The 22,383-nt window shown below is 41.0% G+C and overlaps 1 protein-coding gene across 1 annotated transcript in view; it reads right to left on the minus strand.

Annotated features, from left to right (window-relative positions):
- The window catches only part of Mertk (MER proto-oncogene, tyrosine kinase), a gene marked incomplete at its 5' end in the record, with an annotated part of 118,799 nt that overhangs the window by 14,487 nt on the left and 81,929 nt on the right, over positions 1-22,383 (minus strand). The window contains 6 exons of the mRNA XM_013019713.1: positions 7,340-7,458; positions 9,555-9,647; positions 10,700-10,780; positions 12,232-12,327; positions 14,808-14,893; positions 20,849-21,002. Of these exons, the coding sequence (XP_012875167.1) occupies positions 7,340-7,458; positions 9,555-9,647; positions 10,700-10,780; positions 12,232-12,327; positions 14,808-14,893; positions 20,849-21,002 (629 nt within the window). The remainder of the gene's footprint in view (positions 1-7,339; positions 7,459-9,554; positions 9,648-10,699; positions 10,781-12,231; positions 12,328-14,807; positions 14,894-20,848; positions 21,003-22,383) is intronic.

The raw sequence follows: 22,383 nt of genomic DNA on the forward strand, positions 1-22,383 counted from the left end.
GGGGGGGGGGAGGGAGGATCCGATGGGGGGGATGGGAAGTGATGGGAAGAGGAAACGAAGGAGGAGGCTACAATGCTTGATAAGAAATGTACTCATTATCTTGCCCATGTGATTGTAACCCCTCTGTACAGTATTTTCACAATAAAATAATTTAAATTTAAATTTTAAAAAAAGAATATTTAGCCCGGTACCAGTGACTTATAATCACATAATCATAGCTGTAATCATAGCTACTCAGGAGGCTGAGATCTGAGAATCACAGCTCGAAGCCAGTCTGAGTAGGAATGTCTGAGACTTATCTCCAATTAATCACAGAAAAAGCTGGAAGTGGTGCTGTGGCTCAAGTGGTAGAATGCTAGTCTTGAGCAAAAGCTCAGGGACAGCATCCAGTCCCAGAGTTCAAGGTCTGGCAAAAAAAAAAAAAAAAAGAAAGAATTTTTATTTCGGGCCACCTTAGTGGTAGAGTGCTTGCTTAACATGCATGAAGCCCTGAGTTCCATTCCTCAGTGCCACATAAACAGAAAAGGCCAGAAGTGGTGCTGTGGCTCAAGTGGTAGAATGCTAGTCTTGAGCAAAAGCTCAGGGACAGCATCCAGTCCCAGAGTTCAAGGTCTGGCAAAAAAAAAAAAAAAAAGAAAGAATTTTTATTTCGGGCCACCTTAGTGGTAGAGTGCTTGCTTAACATGCATGAAGCCCTGAGTTCCATTCCTCAGTGCCACATAAACAGAAAAGGCCAGAAGTGGTGCTGTGGCTCAAGTGGTAAAGCTCTAGCCTTGAGCAAAAGAAGCTCAGGGACAGTGCCTAGGTCCTGAGTTCAAGCCCTAGGACTGGCAAAAAAAAGAAAAAAGAAAAAAGAATTTTATTTCATTTTTATAGGCTCTTCCTATAACTTTCATTTATACAATATTTTCTTTATGTTGTAAAAAAAAAGCGAAGTAGATTCCTGTGTTAGAAAATCTGCCATTGTTTGAATTGGTCATGGGAACGGTGGTGACTAATGAAGAGCTGCAAATAATAATTAAATGTTTGAATGCAGCCAGTACTCTATATTCAAGGGCTTACTTACACAAGTCCCTGGCAGCCTTAAATGCCATCCATGATAACTATGCACAAGGCATTGGGTCTGTGTATGGCTCATACTCTACGGAATATGATTCCCCAATGTGCTATTCACTTATACCCATATTCCTTAAGATATATGTCTATTATATAATACACGTAAAGACAGTCAATGCCTTAATTATCCTTACCCTGAAGTAATAAGTTAGTAAAAAGTGTAACCAAATCAGGCATGAAAGTTTGGCCTCTGCTCTAATATCTGGGGTATTGGTTTTCTGGATGCTAATTTCTAGCAAAGGATTTGAGTCCTAAGAAATATCAAAACCCTTTTGCCATTTAGATAGGTATAATAAGCATCAGATACTAGTCATTTATGCTATTTTTTCTAAAACAATGTTATACCAGGAATGTGTCTAAACATCATTTAAAAATAATTAGGTGACAACAGGTGCTAGTAGCTCAGGCCTATAATCCTGGCTACTTAGGACGCTGAGATCTGAGGATTGTGGTTCGAAGCCAGCCTGAGCAGGAAAGTCCATTTGACTCTTACCTTCAATAAACTACTAAAAAAAGCCAGTACTAGAGTTGAGGCTCAAGTGGTAAAGCACTAACCTTGAGCCAGAAAGCCCAAGGACAGTGCCCAGACTCTGAGTTCAAGTCCCAGGACTGGAACAAAAAAATTGTATGATACAATTAATAAATGGGTTCAGCAAGATTTCAGTGAATGATATGCACATATAAAAAACAATGATGGGGGCTGGGAAGGTGGCTCAGTGGTACAGCGCTTGCCTTGTATGCCTGAGGCCCTGGGTTCGATTCCTCAGCACCACATAAGCAAAAAGAAAAAAGCTGCGAGTGGCGCTGTGGCTCAAGTGGTAGAGCACTAGTCTTGAGCTGAAGAGCTGAGGGACAGTGCCCAAGCCCAGAGTTCAGGTCCCACGACCAGACCCCCCCCCCAAAAAAAAGAAAGAAAGCTTTAAAAAAATAAAAATAAATTAAAAAAAAACAATGATGGCTTTATAGACTATATAGTAGTGATAATGTGAACATGAAACAAAAAAACTGGTTATGATAGTATCAAAATAAGATAAAAAAGTGTAATTTATGTTCTAAAGCCACAAAATATTGAAAGCAACAATGATCAAAATACAGGAAAGATATCCTTTCTTCATAGATTGGAAGACAATATTGTCTTCCTAATAACAATACTCCTCAGGCTGGAAAGTTGGCTCAGTGGTAGATTGCTTGCCTTGCATGCATGAGGTCCTGGGTTCAATTCCTCAGCACCACATACAAAAAGCAGAAAAAAGCTGGAAGTGGCACTGTGGTTCAAGTGGTAGAGCGCTGGCTTTGAGCTGAAGGGTTGAGGGACAGTGCCAGGGCCCATAATTCAGGCCCCATGACAGACAAAAAGAAAAAGAAAAAAGAAAACAATACTCCTCATATTGAACTATACCTTCAATATAAGCACTACCAAAATATCAGCTGCTTTCTTCATAGAAATCAGCAAGTTGATTCTAAAATTCATACTCAAGAACCCAGAACACATAAAGTTAGCTTGAGAAAGAACAAGGTTGGAAGAATCACATTTACTGATCTCTGACTTGCTACAAAGACATTGTGGTACAGGGATAAGGATAGATCTGGAGGTAAATGGAATAGAATCTGGAGTCCAGGAATAAACTTATGTATGGTAAGTCAACTGTCAATAAGGACATCAAGACTTGACAATGGAGAGACTAGTCTTTTTTAACAAATGGCTTCAGGACAACTAAATAGTCACATGAGAAAGAAGTAACTGGATTTGTAACTTAAGCCATATACAAAAATTAAATGATGAAAATATAGATGAAAGACATTGAAGTGAAAGCCCAAACTATAAAATTATTACAAGAAAATGTAGAGGTAAATCTTTGTGATCTCAGATTAGGCTGCTTAGATTTAATGTCAAATCCCAAGCAACCAAAACAAGATCAACTATAATTCATCACAATAAAAAACATTTATGAGCTGGGCAACGGTGGCTCATGCCTGTAATCCTAGCTACTCAGGAGGCTGAGATCTGAGGATCACGGTTCAAAGCCAGCCCAGGCAGGAAAGACTGTGAGACTCTTATCTCCAATAAACCACTAGAAAACTGGAAGTGGCACTGTAGCTCACCTTGAGCTGAAGAGCTGAGGGACAGCGCCCAAGCCCAGAGTTCAAGCCCCATGACTGACAAAAAAATAAATAAATAAAATAAAAATAAAATAAATAAAAAATATTTATGCTGTGGCTCCTAAGTACAATCCTAGTTTCTTAAATGGATGAGATCTGAGGATTGCAGTTTGAACTCAGCACAGGCAAGAAAGTCCATGAAATTGTCATGTCCAATTAACCACAAAAAGACAGAAATGGAGCTGTGGCTCAAGTTGTAGACTGCTCACCTTGAGCAAAAGAGCTCAGGGACAATGCCCAAGCCCTAAGTTCAAGCTCCAGTAAGAGCACAAAACTAAAGAAAACAAAAACAAACATTGTGTTTCACTATTAAGAAAGTGAAAACAGCCCCCAGAATGGGAAAAAGTATTTGTAAACTATGTATTTGATCAGGACTTGTACCTAGAACAAATACAAAGCTCTTATAGGTCAATAATAAAAATATAAATAATCTCACTAAAATTTGGCAAAAATTCAAATAGATATTTTTCCAAACAAGACATACATGTGGTCTAGAACTACATTCAATGATACTCATTATTAGTCTTTAGAGAGATCCAACTCCAAATCACAATGAAATAGCCCTTCATATACATGCTAGTAGGGCTATCACAAAGTCAGGAAATCAGAAGTGCTGGTGAGACTACCGTAGAGAAAGTGGAATGCTCAGACATTGCTGGTTAGAATATAAATGAGTAGTTACTTAAAAAGAGAAATCTGGCCATGTCTCAAAAGTTAAAAATGAGTTATCACTTGATCTAGCAATTACATAGCTAGGTACATGCTGAAGAGAACTTAAAACATGAATATTTATATACAAGTGTTCACAGAACATTATTCATAACAGACAGATGAATAGAATATAGAATCTTACTGGGCCATGCAAAAGAATAAGGTACTGATATATACTACAACAAGAAAGACCCTTGAAAACATGCCCTGTGAAAGAAGCCAGTCACAAGAGACCACTGATTTATATGCTTCTATTTATAGGAAATGTCCAAAAATAGGCAAATATTCAAAGACATAACCTACATAGCAAAAAATAACCCTCCACCCCCCACTATTCTAGGAACATGAGAGGGGAAGACAGACCATGAAAGAAGAGGGAGAAGGAAGAGACAAGTTTCTCTTTGCTTTCCGGGTTTTTCGTTTGTTTGTTTGTAGTAAGGATACTGAAGTTAAAACTCAGGGCTCACACTTATTCAGCTTGCATGTGTGGCTCTTCCACTTGAGCCATACTTCCAGCCGTATGGAGATAGAATCTGTTGGACGTCTCTGGTCGGGCAGAAAAATGTCTTTGTCGATGTTGTTCATGGGGCTTGAACGTTGGGCCTGGGCGGTGTCCTTGAGCTTTTTTGCTCAAGGCTACTGCTTACCACTTAAAGTGGCAAAAAACAAAAAAAAAAGCTCCATTTTTGGTGTTTTGGTGGTGGATTGGACATCAGAGCCCCCAGACTTTCCTGTCCAGGCTGTCTTTGAACCATGTGATCCTTAGGCCTCAGATTCCAGGCATGAGCCGCCAGTGCTGCGCCAGAAAACATCCTTTAAGGACATTTTGAGTTGGCATTGGTATTACATGCTGGTGAAGTCATCCTCTCTGCTGTAAACCTGAGGACCAGGCCTAGTTTATCTTCCTTGCTTTGTCACCTAGCTCTCCTCCTTCCTCTGCTTGTTTTTGTCATGTGATAATTTGCTTTTCCTGAAACATGTGTGTTCTCAGATGCTCATTCTTGCTCGGCTGCATACTTCTCTTATTTTCCATTTTCATTCCTACCATGTTTTGTTTTGGTTTGGTTTTGTCTCAAGATCTTGCTTGGCTTTTTCTGCTCATATCTGGTAGTCTACCACTTGAACCATGCCTCCACTTCTAACATTTTACAGATGAGAGATAAGAGTCTCAAAGACTTTTTGCCCTGGCTGGCTTCAAATTGTGATTTGTAGATCTCAGCCTCCTGAGTAGCTAGGATTACAGGTGTGAACCACTGGGGCTTGGCACCAACTGATTTTTGACAACGGTACAAGAGCAATTCACAGACTTTTCACAAATGATGAAACCCCCTACCTCAGTAAACCCTGAACTCAAATACCCCTGCTTTCACTATATTTGATGTTGGCATAATTTGTGGAGGGGAAGGGAAAAAACAAATCGTTTAACTAGGGATACAGGTGGACCCATTGCAACAATGAGATGTATAAGTCGTTATGTCAAAAAAAGAACTTTACAACTTTGGGGGGGGAAGTGTGAGGGGTGAGGGAGGTGGGAGGTGGGAAGGGATGGGAAGGGGAAACAAAAGAGGAGGCAACAATGCTTGATAAGGAATGTACTCATTACCTTGTCCATATAATTGTAACCTCTCTGTATGGTATTTTCACAATTAAAAAAAAAGAAATTGCAATAAACTAAAAAAAATGAACTGAAAATGGTTCATCTACTCAAATATGAAATATGAAACCACAATTTTTAGAAGAAAACCACAGAAGAATGCTTTTTTACTAGGGGTTAATGCTGGTTCTGGGGTTTAAATTCAGAGCCTTTCACTCTTTCTTGGCTTTTTAACTCAAGGCTGAAGCTCTGCTACTTGAGTCACATCTCTACTTCTAGAAATAGGTAGAAACTTTCACTTCTAGAAATATAGTAATTAGGTATACGAGTCTTCACACTTCACTTCTATAAACACAGAGACCTGCTGTTGGCATCAGCTAAGGATATAAGGATATAGGAAAGGTTTGTGGCAGAGAATGTCCAGGTGTAGTTTGAGAGGGACAACAGTTCCTTCTCAGGATTTTTTTTTTTTTTTTGCTGGTCATAGGCCTTAAACTCTGGGAGCTATCCCTAAGCTCCCTTTGCTCAAGGCTAGTACTCTAACACTTGAGCTACAGCACCATTTCGGCTGATTAACTGGAGATACGCGTCTCATAGACTTTGTATCGGGGCTGGCTTTGAACCAAGGTCCACAGATCTCAGCCTTCTGAGTTGCTAGGATTATAGGTGTGAGTTACTGGTGCCGGGTGACTGGTGCTGTTTTGTTGGTTTTTTTTTTCTTGTCAGTTGTGGGGCTTGAACTCAGGGTTTAGTTACTGTCCCTGAGCTCTTCTGCCCAAAGCTAGTGCTCTACCACTTTGAGCCACAGCTCTACTTCCAAGACTAGGGCTTTTTATGATCAGTAATTCAGAGCAGTGTTGGCCTTGAGTAACTTCTGTCATAAGCCAGGGTGACTACTGATAGAGGCCAGCTGCTCACCATTCCCATGTATGCCACACAGCACTCTGCAGCAAGCTGCCCTCTCTAGTAGATGGAAAAGAAAAGTGAGAGGAAGAACGTGTGGATGGCTCAGGTCAGCATTTTTTGTGGACACAGCTCCCAGTGCCTGCTCACAGTCCATGTAACTATCAACTGGAAGTCAGACCTGATGCTGCAGTTTTCCTTTTAGATAAAGAAGGAGGCCCCCGTGCTATGTCTCCTTCTATTATGGTTCCAAACACTGAAGTCAGTCCTGAACTATCTAAATGGTCTACAATCGTTCCAACAGCAACATCCCAACTTGTCCATGCTTTGCCTTTCCCACTGCGGGATGACATGAGTGAAATCATACACACGTTTGTAAGAACCGACTATATAGCCTATTGGCTCCCTGTATTTAACTTCAACTCATCTTAAAAGATTAAATCTATCCTAATATATTCACCAAAAACAGACACACTTCTTCAACAGAGAGGTACATATGAAGGACTGTGTAGACATTACTTTAGGAGACCACCTTCCATGTCCTGGGCCCCATGAATGATCTCTCAGGAGCACATGGCCAGGAGTGACAAGAGTTGCCTGGTCCCTTTAGTACCCAATTCAGTGAGGCTTTGGCCACTAGCCAGAGGCCTAGCCAGCTTGCTCTCACCATAACAGAAACAGGCAGGCCTGATGTGATGTGGAAGCCAGAGTTCAGCCTTGAATGCACAGTGAGCAGTAAAAGGTCATTAACCTTTCCTCCTCCTCACCAAAGTCAGATGCTAGGGCTACCCTGGAAGGGTGAGTAAAGTCCTAGGAACTGTGAAGTTACATCTTGAGGCCCAACAAGATTGTTACCTTTGGCCCTGTCTCCAATCTGGAATATAGTAAGTAGGTATGTAAGTCCCCATACTTCATGAAGGGCAAAATCACCATGGGCTTCGGGATGCCTTGAGAGCTCATTTCTATACACACGCCTGAAATGAAAAACAGAAGCATTTACAAAGGGCCCTTGTTATGTGTGACCAAATATGCCCTGGAGGACCCATGGCTAAATTGAAACCATATGCTGCCAGGTTAATAGTTTAAAAAAGCAAAAGCTCCTAACACACACACACACACACACACACACACACACACACACACAATGTGTTCTAGAATATCCAACTCACACAGCCTCCACTACTTGACCTTTTGTTTTTCTTTTCATATTAGGACCTGGCTTTGCATGGGAGATTTTCATAGTCAATCTACCACAAAGACAGCCAGCTAGGAAGTGAAAAGTTTTGCTAGCCTGAGTGTAACTGAAGGGGAGTGACCTCATTAGAATTTGAACTCATTGGCTTCTGGTGAAAATTAAATAGTTAATCATATGACAAAGTCTATGCAACAAGGTACTTGAAACTATTTTTTAAATAATTTAGGACTTACAGGTAAAAAACCCATGTCCTAAATTCTAAGTTATACAAAAGAGAAGTGAAAATATCATTTATCCTGGGATTCTGGAAGTGTAGCCTGTCACCTGATCCTAAGCTGCAAAGCACAGGCATTTTGCTAAGCAATTACAAAGTACAATTGTCCTCACAGTCTGGCTACTGCCAATAGCTGCAAATATATAACAGCTGTTTTTTAATGTGATATTGTATCCAAGTACTACTTTTCAAATCTCTTTGTAGTGTCAATCATATAAAACTGGGAAATTGCCCCAAATAATTTATCAAAATTTGTCCTCGGACAGAAAAAAAGAGTTCCATTATTTCTAGCTCATTCCTTTCTATTAAAATAGCGTCCTTTACCTAGTACCCACTTCAACTTCACCTTCACTTCTTTTGTGTTTTTTATCTTCAAAGCCATGTCCATAAAATTGTCAATGTACCACAATTATAAATCAGTACTTTCAAATGGGTGGTTATATTATTTCTCAAAGATGTCTATTCTTTTTTTTTTTTTTGTCAGTCATGGGGCTTGAACTCTGGGCTTGGGCACTATCCCTCAGCTCTTCAGCTCAAGGTGAGCGCTCTGCCGCTTGAGCCACAGCGCCACTTCTGGTTTTCTAGTGGTTTATTGGAGATAAGAGTCTCACAGACTTTCCTGCCCAGGCTAGCTTTGAACTGTGATCTTCAGATTCAGCTTCCTGATTAGCTAGGATTACAGGTGTGAGCCACGGTGCCCTGCAAAGATGTCTACTCTTATAGATGTATCCTACTGGTGTGACTGATAGATAACAAAGCTTATCACGTGGCCAGCTCTGGTGTCTTGCCATTGAATCACTGGTGGCTAACTTAATTTACAGTCCTCTGGATATCTAAGGATACTCTTACCATCCTTGAGCCCACCTCAGTCCAAAAAACACAAACTCATTTGTATTATCAGTTTCAGAAAACAGAGCCATAAGAGGTCAGTCATAGCAGTCCATGTGTATAATCCCAGGAAGTACAGGGAGGAGGATTTTAGTCTAAAGCCAGCTTGGACAAAAAAAAAAAAAAAAGTATGCACAAGGCCCTCTCAGAAAAGCAAAACAAAGGATTCAAGTAATATAGTGTTTGCCTAACAAGTATAAGGCCCCAAGTTCAATTCTCCCCAACTCCCCCATTCTGGGGTTTAAACTCAGGGCCTGGATGCTGTCCCTGAGCTTTTGTGCTCAAAGCTAGCACTCTACCACTTGAGCCACTTCCGGATTTTTGATGGTTAACTGGTGATAAGACTCGCACAGACGTTCCTGCCCAAGCTGGCTTGGAACCACAATCCTCAGATCTCAGGCTTCTGAGTAGCTAGGATTAGAGGTATGAGCCATGGGTGCCTGACCCAGGTTTAATTCTTAATAACACACACACACACACACACACACACACACACACACACACACACACACACACACACGAAAAAGAAAATTGAACTACAAGGGAAAGTATTCTGGATTAAAAATACATACAAAACAAAATCCCATTGTTGTAAATTCCTTTGGGCTTATACAAAGTGTAAACTTAGTTAGGCTAGAGATGTTTCCCTTTGGTGCATTCTGGATTAGCCAAGCCCCTGCATCCCACTCCCCGCATTTATTTCCCTGAGGTACCTAGAAGTCGGATGACGTTTGGGTGGTTGAAGTCTTTCATGCACGCTGCCTCACTGAGAAACTCCTCAATCTCCCGCTGAGAAAAATTGTCCACTGAAGAAGCAGATGGAAAACATTAGGCATGATTATTTTATTCAGCTAAGGGGAAGGAATGGGCAATAGCAACTGTGTTCTCTAAAAGTAAAATCACACTGGGCATGGTGGCACCCATGTGTAATCCCAGCACCTGGGAGGCTGAGGCAGCAGGACCTTGAGTTTCAGACACACCTGAGCTACACAGTTAAGACTATGTTTCAAGGGGCTGGGAAGGTGGCTCTGTGGTAGAGCGCTTGCCTTGCATGCATGAGGCCCTGGGTTCGATTCCTCAGCACCACATAAGCAAAAAAAAAAAAAGCTGGAAGTGGTGCTGTGGCTCAAGTGGTAGAGCGCTAGTCTTTTTTTTTTTTTTGGGTCCGGTCGTGGGGCCTGAACTCTGGGCCTACGCGCTGTCCCTCAGCTCTTCAGCTCAAGGCTGGTGCTCTATCACTTGAACCACAGTGCCACTTCCGGCTTTTTTTTCTTTTTGCTTATGTGGTGCTGAGGAATCGAACCCAGGGCCTCGAGCATGCAAGGCAAGCGCTCTACCACTGAGCCACCTTCCCAACCCCCTAGAGCGCTAGTCTTGAGCTGAAGAGCTGAGGGTCAGCACCCAGGCCCAGAGTTCAGGCCCCACGACCGGACCCCCCCCCCCAAAAAAAGACTATGTTTCAAAAAGCAAGCTAACAAAAGCTAAATATCAGCAAAAGGTAAAACTATAGATGTTACATAAATAGGGTTAATAGGGGCAAGGGAAGAAATAAACACAGGAGGGTTTTAGTTCCATTAAACTATTCTGTCATTTATACACATAACAACCACATAACATCAAAGTGAACTCCAATGTCAACTAAAGACTTTAATAGTAATGTATCTATATGGGCCCATCAGTTGTAAGACATCTACACTAATGAAAGGTGTTGCTGACTCAGCAACTTCCCTCAGTGACAGGGATTCCACATTTCCTTCTGAACTTTAGCACCCAAGATCTGAACACTATCACCAGTGTCCAAGTGCACCCAGTGCTGAAACTCTGCCCAGAAGAGTGGGGTTCTCTGCTGATCACTCACACTTCATGGTCTTCACAGCCACTTTCTGAGAGGTCCCATCTTCTTGCTTCAGATTTCCTTCCATCACAGACCCAAATTCTCCTGCAGAGACAAACAACACCTACATGGATGCAGTGTGCATTCTCCCTGTCCACAGCCCGGCTGCTCCCATGTGGTCTGAGGTGACTGGTTCAATCTATAAGAGCCAGGCTCAGCCTGCCCAGGCCTCTTCCGCTCACATACCAGCAGTGTATGTCATACACTAGGGTCCTGCTTACCCTGGACTTGGGTGGCTCTGACCTTCCTTAATTTGTCGCTTCATTAAGCATTATAATTTACTCAAAACACTTATAGGAGATCATGGGTAAAATTCAAAAAGCACAAATTTTTATTTTCAGTGCTGGTGATGGAACCCAGGGTGGTTTCATGTGTGTTAAGCAAGCACTCTACCAATTAATAAACCCTAGCCCCAAGCAGGAATTTCTAATACCATTGTTATACATCCTAAGGACAGTTTAGGAAGTTACATTCTTATTTTCACTCTTGTTTCTATGTAATTAGGAAGGTATTATAAACAATCAACAAAAGAAATAAGTTTGAAGCCAGACGCCGGTGGTTCATGCCTGTAATCCTAGCTACTCAGGAGGCTGAGATCTGAGGATCGCTGTTCAAAGTCAGCCTGGGCAGGAAAGTCTGTGAGACTCTTATCTCCAATAAACCACTAGAAAAACTGGAAGTGACGCTGTGGCTCAAGTGGTAGAGCACTGGCCTTGAGCTGAAGAGCTGAGGGACAACGCCCAAGCCCAGAGTTCAAGCCCCATGACTGACAAAAATAAATAAATAAATAAAATAAATTTGAAGCTTACTGGATAATGAGTTGTATGCTTTTCAAGGAAACATAAACAATAATATTTTCTAAGCCTACTGTGCATTGTAGGAACTAGGGGAGGAGGGTTCTCTCTTTTATTGTGTGAGTGCTAGTCCTGGGGCTTTGAACTCAGGGCCTAGACACTGTCCATGAGCTCTTTTGCTCAATGCTAGTGCTCTACCATTTGAGCCAGGATTCCACTTCCACTGTTTGGTGGTTAATTGGAGATAAGAGTCTCACAGACTTCCTTGCTAGGACTGGCTTTAAACTGCGATCCTCAGATCTCAGCCTCCTGAGTAGCTAGGATTACAGGTGTGAGCCACTGGGTCCTGGCCTGGGGAATCCCATTTTTTATGTCAAATCTGAGGCCATAAAGTTAAGTTATAAAACAGAATTATATGTAATAACTTGAAATTAAAATGGTACTTAGTTTAATAAATGCATATTTTAAAAATTCTTCTCATGAATTTCTGCCCAGGCAGGAATGTCCATGAAGCTCTTATTTCCAACTAACCAGCAAAAACCCAGAAGTATGGCTCAAGTGGAAGAGTGCTAGCCTTGAGAAAAAAAGCTCAGGGACAGTGCCCAGACTGTGAGTTCAAACCCTAGGACTGGGGGAAAAAATTTTGTCAACAGTTTATCTTCGTGCCTCACATTGTAAAAATAATTACTTTAAACAGCTTACCTTCACCAAGAATTTTTCCAAGAATTAGAAGATTTCTGTCAATCACAACATCTTCTAGTTTATTTTTCAGTTCCTCACTGACTCCCAAGCTATGTACTGTAAAATGAGTCACAGGGTACATTTAAGATTATTTAAATATAATCAAGATTATGTTTAATGTCTTCTCATAGTTACTTTTTTTTAACATTTGATACTCACTATTTTTCCTCTCAAAACACCAGTAATAAAATACCATACTTCATTCTACGGTTATTAAAGCAAATTAAATTAATCCTTCTGGGCAGGACTATTTGTGAACAACTGTAACAATCAGAACACAATCCTCATGGGGCAGCAGGGCAACAGTCAGGTTGTGCAGAAGAGCTTTACCTCTGACTTAGAAGAAGGAAAATAAGTCAATAAGGACTTGCTGGGACCCACTAGCAAGTCACATGCCCAGTCCAACTGGTCCAAGGTAGATATACAGAAAAGCCATCTGGCCAGGCACCAGAGGCTCACATCTGTAATCCCAGCTACTCAGGAGGTTGAGATGCCCCCTCCACCCCCCCCCCAGGAGGTTCAAGAACCACATGACTCGTATTACATGTGACATGGGCCCCTCATCATAAGGACATAGGAAGGGCTAAGCTGGGAAAGTGGGAAATCAGATTGTCTATAAAAATAAAATACTTCATATAATAATATAACTATACCATAGATATGTAGCAGTGATAATAAGTATTAGCAATTAACCTGGAGAGGGAAAATGAACAAGCCTTTGAAAGGAATAAAAAGTGAATTAGTTCTTAGACTTTCTCCCAAAATCCTCAAAAACTAGTGTCTAAATGAACAATTTCTTTAAATTCTTTTTCTTTTTGTCAGTTGTGGGGCTTGAACTCTGGGCCTGGGCACTGTCCCTGAGCTCTTCAGCTCAAGGCTAATGCTCTACCACTTGAGCCACAGTGCCACTTCCAGTTTTCTGTGGTTAATTGGAGATAAGAGTCTCACGGACATTCCTGCCCAGGCTGACTCTGAACTGCAATACTCAGATCTCAGCCTCCTGAGTAGTTAGGATTACAGGTGTGAGCCACCGGTGCCCAGCTTTTCTTTAAATTCTCGAAAAAGCCTAGCAAGAAGGGGTACATGTATCATCCCAGCTACCTAGTATGCAAATTCTTAAATTCAAGGCTAATCCAAGGAGAAAGTTAGCAGTGAGGCTTAATCTCAAAACAAACAAACAAAAAGTTCAAAAATATTCTTTTAGTAGGTCGTGGGGCTTGAACTCTGGGCCTAGGCACTGTCCCTCAGCTCTTCAGCTGAAGGCGAGAGCTCAACTACTTGAGCTACAGTGCCACTTCCAGTTTTCTCATGGTTTGTTTATTGGAGATAAGAGTCTCACAGACATTCTTGCCTGGGCTGGCTTTGAACCGAGATCCTTAGATCTCAGACTCCCGAGTAGCTAGGATTACAGGCTTGAGTCACCGACACCCAGCTTATTCTTAGTTTTGCATGAGTGGGAGTCCTAGGGCTTGAACTAAGGGCACTGTCTCAGATTTTTGCTCAAGGCTGGAGCCACAGCTCCATTTCTAACTTTTTAGCGGTTAACTTGAGATAAGAGACTCACAGACTTTCCTGCCCGGGCTGGCTTTGAACCACGATCCTCAGATCTCAGTCTCTTGAGTAGCTAGGGTTACAGGTGTGAACCACCAGCACCTGGCTCAAAAATATTTTTAAAATGGGCAGGGTATTGGTGGTCCATGCCTATAATCCTAGCTACTAAGTATGCTGAAACTCTGAAAAATGAAGGTTCAAAGTCAGACCAGGCAGAAGGCCACAAGACTCCATCTCCAAAATAACCAGCAAAAAGCTAGGCTGGAGGTGTGGCTCAAGTCGTAGAGCACCAGTCAAGCCAGAAAGCTGAGTACAAAGTCCTGGAATCAGCAAAACAACACAACTTAAAGCAGAGACAAAAGAAAGAGTTAGAAATCAGTCAGAAAAGAAAATGTAAAACTGTTCCATAGCAGCTGCATTCCCTCATTCTTACTTCCTTTTTTATTTTGCTTTGGCAAACATGAATTTCATTACATTAACACATTCTTTCTAGACTCTTTCTGACATTCATCAGTAACACTATCAACTGTTTATACTCCCTCCCCAACCCTTCAAACCAAGGGACCCTACTCCCTGATTCAGCAAAATTTAAACATAATTGCTACAAAGTATGTTGGTAAATTGTCCTCTGTGATAATTTCCTGTTTTTTTGGAAAACAGGAAAGGAGTGTTGAGATTATGCCCAGTGCTTTGCATTTCCTTTAAATCTCTGACTTCTACCTGACCCCCTAACACCCAGAATATCCCCCCCTTCCCTCTGGCTTCTTAACCCCAGCTTCAACTCCCAACTTCCAGTAACCCAACCAGCCCAGATGTCCATGCAATTTCTGATTATCTGTTTGCTACTTTCTGAAAACACTTTGTATATTAAAAATATACATTCTTTTTTACCTCTTGGCTTTTGCTGGAAACCTCTATGACGGTTATTCTGTCTTGGTTCTCTACTATTTTAACTTTTGTCAAAAGTAAAACAAAAGTCAACTTACAGGTGAGTTCGATGGCTCGCCGACTGAAGGATTTCTTTGCTATATAATTCACGACTAACTCAGAATCCTCTTCTGTGAATGCGCTCCTGGATGATAGAAAGAAAGATATACAACTGTAAAAATATGGCTGGGTGCCTTTGACTCATGAGTAGCTACTCAGGAGGCTGAGATCTGAGGATCTAAGTTTGAAGTCAGTTTGGGCAGGAAAGTCCATGAGACTCTTATGCAGAAAAACTGGAAGTGGTCCTATGGCTCAAGTGGTAGAACACTTGCCTTGAGCAAAAAGGCTCAGGGACAGTGCCTAGGCCCTGAGTTCAAGCCCTAGGACTGGCAAATAATAATAATAATAAAATTAAAAAAATATAAGGCTACAGGGCAGTACTGGTTTCTCAAGAAGGTGATTAAGTCATCCCCTTTTAAAAGGGATCTTCTGTAGCAAGAGTATTTCCTGCTTAGGAAAAATACATTTCTTTCCTTATATCTATTCTAGACTACCTGGCAATACCAAATGACTGTCCAGGTATCATATAGAGCAGAGCAAAGCCTGGCTATCAGTGGCTCCCACCTATTATCCTAACTACTCAGAAGCCTGAGACATGGAGGATCACAGGTCAAAGCGAGCTAGTTAGAAAAGTTCATGAGACTCTTACCTCCATTTAACCAACCAAAAGTCAACTGGAGATGTGACTCCATATGGTAGAGCACCAAGTATGAGCAAGAGAACCATAAGGCCTACAGTGTAAGCCCTAATACCAGCACACACACACACACACACACACACACACACACACACACACAAGCAGAGAATAGGGTTGAAAGTGTAGCTCAGTGACAGAGAGCTTGCCTAGCATGTTCAAAGCTCTGGGTTCCATCCCCAGCCACCTCTAAAAGAAAAAAGAAAGGCAGAGAGGGAGGGAGAGAGGGCGAAAGGGAGGGAGAGAGGGAGGGAAGGAGGGAGGGAGGAAGGAAGGAAGGAAGGAAGGACAGACGGGAGGGAGGGAGGGAGGGCAGGAAAAAATGAAACAAAGTTAAGAAAGAGAAGATTAAATAATTTAACTGATAGGTTTCCAATGGCCAAACAATCTGAGCAACAAAGTAAGAGTATAAAACATGTATAAATATAAATATGATTTAATAAGTGGAACCAATTCAGAAAATGACAAGACAAATGTCATGTGCACTATTCCAAATATTTTATGTAGACACTGTGCCTGTTGACTAAGGGGATGCTAAATCCTTACCTTTAAGCATACGTTGCTCATACTGCCTTGTTTCCAAAAAAGAGCATGGAAAGGGAGAAAAACATAATTTCAGGCAGAGCAACCCAGCAAATACTTAGATGCTGAAAGTCACCAGTAACAATAATAGATCGTTTTGTCATACGTACCCTTGGGTATGCATAATGAAAGAGCACATTAACCTCTGCATTCTTCCTCTTAGTTACCCACAATCCCAGTCTTACCAAATCCCAAATCCCTACAAAACACCAGACCAGTGTTCTCTGAAACCTTCCGTAACTGTCAGGACCATCACAGACAAGGAAGCTCTGAAAAACTGCCAGCACTAGAGGAGCCTAAGGAGACACAATTAGCTGTAATGTAGGATCCTGAATGGGAAAGCAAACCACAGAAAGGACATAAGGAAAACTGGATATAGTATAGATTTTAGCTAACCACAATGTGTCAGTAGTGATTTGTTAATTGTAACAAATGTACTCTACTATGGTAACATGTTAATAAGAAGGGACAAGGGAGGGGCTGTGTGTGTGTGTGTGTGTGTGTGTGTGTGTGTGTGCGTGCGTGCGTGCGTGCACGCACTGTTACTGGAGCTTGAACTCAGGGCCTGCACTCTTCCTTGAGCTTTTTTGTTCAAGGCTTGCACTTGAGCCACAACTCCACTCTGGCTTTTTGCTGGTTAATTGGAGGTAAGAGTCATAGACTTTCCTGCTAGGGTTGGCTTCAAACCTTGATTCTTAGATCTAAGCCTTCTGAGTAGCTATGATTACAGGCATGAGCCATCAATCAGCACCTGGTTCAAATGGAATGTTTTCTTCTGTATTTCTCAGCTGTGAGATTACAAACCATGAAGGCAGACCCTATATGTCTTGTTCCTCTTCCTCAATTCAGTGCTTTGAACAGCGCCCCCTTTTTTGAACATGCAAACATGACCTTCTATTCAATTCATACATAGAAATGGACATCTTGTGCTGTCCACAGACTGAGTTCTCTGTAGGTCTTGATGTACCAAAACCTACATGGTGTAACAACAACAATCGCTTTATGTAGAAGAGGATAAGTTCCTAGCATACAAACATTTGTTTACTGTAGTTGAACTCAGGATCTTTTGTTCTCATTCAACTTGGTTGCTCAGCTGGCACTTTACCATTGAGCCATGCCTCCAGCCTGGCTTTTTGCTGGTTATTTTAGAGAGGAGATTTTGCATACTTTTCTCCCAGGCTGGCTTCAAACCATAATCTTCCAGGTCTCAGCCACCTCAGTAGCTAGGATTACAGGTGTGGTCTACTGCTACCCAGCTCCCATGCAAACTTTTGTGTTTTCCAAAACTATTTTGGCTTCTACTGAACATTGATCACTTGAGTTTTACCAACAATCCAGCACCAATTTTGGTGGTGATTATGTTGAATTCATAAGGAAAACTGATCTCTTGACAATATCTAGGCTTTAATATTTAATATGTCTCTCTGTGTAGTCTTCTTTAGCACTGTCAGTACAGTTTAATCTTTTTTCCCCAAAATGCTTTTGAATATCTACTAGGTTTTCTCACTATTAGAGAATGGGACCTCATTCTAGTATTTTGTTTATTTGGTTGGATTTGTTGTTGCTGTTGTTGTCTTCTGATACAGAGTCTTGCTCTAAAGGCAAGGTTGGCTTAGGATTCTTGGTCTTCTGCCTTAGAGCTTCTCCAGTGCTAGGATTATAGGTGTCTACCACTATATCTGGCTTATCTTAAAGTATTTTAAAAATAGGATCAAAATATTTTCATGACATATATTATTTTTAAATAAAAAATTAAATTTCTTTTTTTGCGTTCTGATATTTTAATCTTTATTGGAAGCTACTCTCCTTTTTTTCTTTTATTGTCAAGGTAATATACAGAGAGATTTCAATTATATAAGTAAGGTAATGAGTACATTTCTTGTCAACCTTGTTACCCCTTCCCTCAATTTTCTCCTACTTTTCCTTCCCCACAATCCTTAAGTTGTACAGATCGTTTCCAACAAACTGTTTTGTGTATATCACTGTTGCATTGGTTCCCCCTTTCTCAAAGAAGGCAGGAGGGAATCAAGGTGTAACTTTAGAAGCAGCAACAGAAGCCTTAAATATCTGGGGACTGGGAAGGACAATCTTGCTACTCCTGGCAAAAGTGTCTAAAGACTATGGAACCCCTTTGCTACAGTCCTTGCCCCTCCAGGATTGCCAGAGCTGCATATTATAGAAGTCCGTGTCAGGCTACAGGAGCTCAGGCCATCACTTTCTTACTCTTTATAAACTCTGTGTTCTAGGTGTTCTCAAGCAAATATATTTGTGGGTCATTCTGTAATAATGAATTTCCACTTGATTATACAAAGTCAGTTGCTGCTAATTCTTGGGGAGTGTGTGTGTGTGTGTGTGTGTGTGTGTGTGTGTTGGTATTAGAAGTTGAACTTAGGTCTTCAAGCTTGTTAGGCAAGCACTTTACCACTTGACCCATGATGTCATCTCAGCTCTACATTACTAATGATTCTTAAGAACACTGACATCTTTAAAGTCTTGAGTACTCTTAATTGCTGCAATCATAGATATCAGAACTGGCAGTGACCTTGGAAACTATTCAGATTCAGGGAATGACAAAGAAACCTGGAAAAGTAAAAAGGCTTCTGTATGTAGAAGAACTGGGCCTGGAGTCCAGGCATCCTAACTTCAGTGCTTTCCTTGTGTGTGACACCTTACACACAAGGGCCTTCACACACATTGCTCTTTCTGGCCTTGGACTGTCACTCCTAAACTCTTCCTTCGGAATAGCTGGAATTACAAGTGTGAGTCATGGAGCCCAGTCATATTCAGGATGTCTACCAGATATTTTATGCTTCTTTAAAATAGTTGCTCTTCAATTTATTTAAGAAGATATTGTAACAATAAGTTAAGACGTTTAAGGACTGAAACAGTAAATGCAGTGTGGTCTTCACTCTTAAGCCCATTTCAGTGCTCGTGGGAAGTTGGGATGAGCAGCTCATGCTAAGACCCTGTGTGTATGGAATTCCATGCAGCAGAAGGACACTGGACTGAAGTTGTGATACCTGGATTCCAGACCTCATACTCAATTCCTACTCAAGAGGTGGAGCAGTGGAAGATACCTGCTTAGTCACTTCCACAGCTAACTATACTCCCTCATTCTTTCTCATTCCAAACTGGTTTGTCTCATACAAAACACTTCCTTTTGCACCATGACCTTCAACTGGGTATCATGGAGACTCAAATTCACTGCAGAGCTGAAGTGGAAAGTTCCAGAAAGCTTTTCTCATAGGTTGCTTCTCGTGCTGGTACTTAACTAGTGCTTTATTAGAAAAGTAAGATGTGTAGCAAAGAAGAAAAGGAGCCTCTCCCCGCCCCAACTTTAATGTTAAAGTATGAAGTCTTAGCTGGGTGCTGGTGGTTCATGCCTTTAAACATAGCTACTCAGAAGGCTGAGATCAGAGGATCATGGTTCGAAGCTAGCCCAGGAAGGGAAGTCTGTAAGATGCTTTTCTCCAATTAACCATTCAAAATCCAGAAGTACAGCTGTGGCACAAAGTAATAGAGCACTAGCCTTGAGCAAAAGAGCTCAGGAACAGTGCCAGACCCCCAGTTCAAGCTCTACAACTATCCAAAAAAATAAATGAAGTATTCTCTACTAGAGAAATAAATGATCATAGCAGAAATGTGTTAAATGTAGGAAAAAAAGAAAATAAAAAACGAAAACCTAGTGATCTAGAAAAATACTAACCATGTTAATACTAACCAATGTTTCACTGGTGAATCTCATTCATATATTTGTGTCTATATATACAGATTGAGGATCTATTATCTGCAATGATGGGGGCCAGAAGTGTTATAAATTTCAGACTTTTTCAGAATTGGGAATGATTTCTTTTTATTTTTGGCACAGGGGTTTGAACTCAGGGCTTCATGCTTGCTAGGTAGGTGCTCTATCACTTGAGCCATGTCCCTGTCCCAATTCCTTTTTCTTTTGGTTAATCTTTCAAATAGGTTCTTCCTTGTTGCCCAAGCTGACCTGGACAGTAATCCTCCTATTTATGCTTTCCATGTAGCTCTGATGAGAAGTGCATGCCATCACATTCCGTTTTTAATTGTTTGAGATGGACTCTTCTGAACATTTTGCCTATGGTGGGCTGGAACTGCAATTCTCCCAATCGTCTCCCAAGTAATTGGGATTACAGTTGTGAGCTATCATGACCAACTAGATTTTGTAATATTTTCACATACACAGATATATATATATATATATATGTATATACACACACACATACATACATACATACATACATACATATATACATAATGAGATATCTTGGGGATAGCACCCAAGTCTAAATATTAAATTCATTTCTATTTCATGGATACCCTATATAATTATCTTAAAGGTAATTTTACATAATAGATAATATGAAACAAAGTCTCATGGTGTGGTATCATTTCAGTTCTTTAAGAGTCTTGGATTTTTGAGCCTTTGGATTTTAGATTTTCAAACTAAGGACTCTCAATTTGTTTATTTAAAAAACTGGGTCATTTTGAAGGCTTCTAATAAAAGTTTGAATAGCGAAGGCCTATCAATCCTCTTCTCTGTCAAAGGTGTCTTTGCAGGGGTGGCTCTGACTGTCGCTGCCTTTATAGCAACTAAGGAAGAAAGCTACCTAGTCCCAGGAGTTTACACAAGACATAGAACCCACCACAGATCATAGTGAAGACCACAGCCAGGAGAAGCAATACTCCTCAATCTAACAACCACAACTACTAGACCAACATTTTAAACTGGAAACTTACCCAAATTTTGTCTCCAGGATTCTTTTTCTGATAGCCAGAGAAATATATAAAACTAAGGCAATCAACACAATTCCACAAAAGCAGCCGAGGATAATCAGCACAGGCTCTGTGTTGCCAGGAGCTGGAGTTGAGGAGGGAGCATAATCGACCCCACCTGGTAAAACAGCAAAACCAACTAATTTTAAACATTTCTTTAGGATAGGAAATGCCTAAGCAACACTGGGTTGTAACTGAGAAGCACAGATAGTCAAAAACTTTGAAAACATCAATCCTTTCATGATTTGTGATCAACAAATGCAAGCAGTACAGTTTTTACAAGTTGAGACTGTGAAACTTAATAATCAATGAAACTGGCTTTTTTTTTAACCATTCCAATAATGTACACCTTGGTCAAAACCTCACTTTGTATGCCACAAACATATAAACTTTTTCATTTTCAGTTTAAAAAAATAATGAGGAACTCTCGTCATTTTGGTTATAAATGTACAAGAAAATAAAACAATTAGCAAAACAAATATTTGTATGTGTATATATAATACATATACATATAATAAAACAATTCAAAAAACAAATATTTATATTATATTTAATTTTTTTTGAGAAGGTCTCACAGTGTATCACAGACTAGTCTTAAAGTCTTGGGACCTCTGAATCAACCTCCCCAGTGCAGAAATTATAGGAATGTGCCATGTCCAACTGACATACTGTAATTTAAAACATTAGAGTAAGAATCAGCTGTTTGGGCTGGAAAGGTGGCTCAGTGGTAGAGTGCTTGCCTTGCATACATGAGGCCCTGGGTTCAATTCCTCAGCACCACATAAGCAGAAAAGGCCAGAAGTGGCACTGTGGCTCTAGTGGTATAGCGCTCGCCTTGAGCTAAAGAGCTCAGGCACAGGGCCCAGGCACAGGGCCCATGACCAGCCAAAAAAAAAAAAAAGAATCAGTTGTTTTACTGTTGGAGACATGGCTTAAGTAGCAGAGTACCAGCCATGAATAAAAAAAATCAAGCATGAGCAAAGAGTCCTGATTCAAGCCCCAGATCAATCAGCACATGTACGTATGTACACACACACGTACACACACATGTACACACACACACACACACACACACACACCAAACCACAAAAAGAACCAACAGCAAAACAAACAAAAAAAAGGCCTAAGGTATAGCTCAAGCACTAGAGTGCTTACCTAACAAGTACAAGGCCTGAGTTCAAATTCCATTGCCACCAATAATTTTTTTTTAATTTTTATTTTTTATTCTGAAAATACTGTACAGAGGGGTTACAATTACCTGGGCAAGATAATGAGTACATTTCTTTCCCTTTTTTTTGGGGGGGGGGTCCGGTCATGGGACCTGAACTCTGGGCCTGGGCGTGCTGTCCCTCAGCTCTTCAGCTCAAGGCTAGCACTCTACCACTTGAGCCAAGCGCCATTTCTGGCTTTTTTTTTTTGCTTATGTGGTGCTGAGGAATCGAACCCAGGGCCTCAGGCATGCAAGGCAAGTGCTCTACCACTGAGCCACCTTCCCAGCC

The sequence above is a fragment of the Dipodomys ordii genome, unplaced genomic scaffold (assembly GCF_000151885.1).
Source record: "Dipodomys ordii isolate 6190 unplaced genomic scaffold, Dord_2.0 Scaffold47, whole genome shotgun sequence".
NCBI classification, from domain to species: Eukaryota; Metazoa; Chordata; class Mammalia; order Rodentia; family Heteromyidae; genus Dipodomys; species Dipodomys ordii.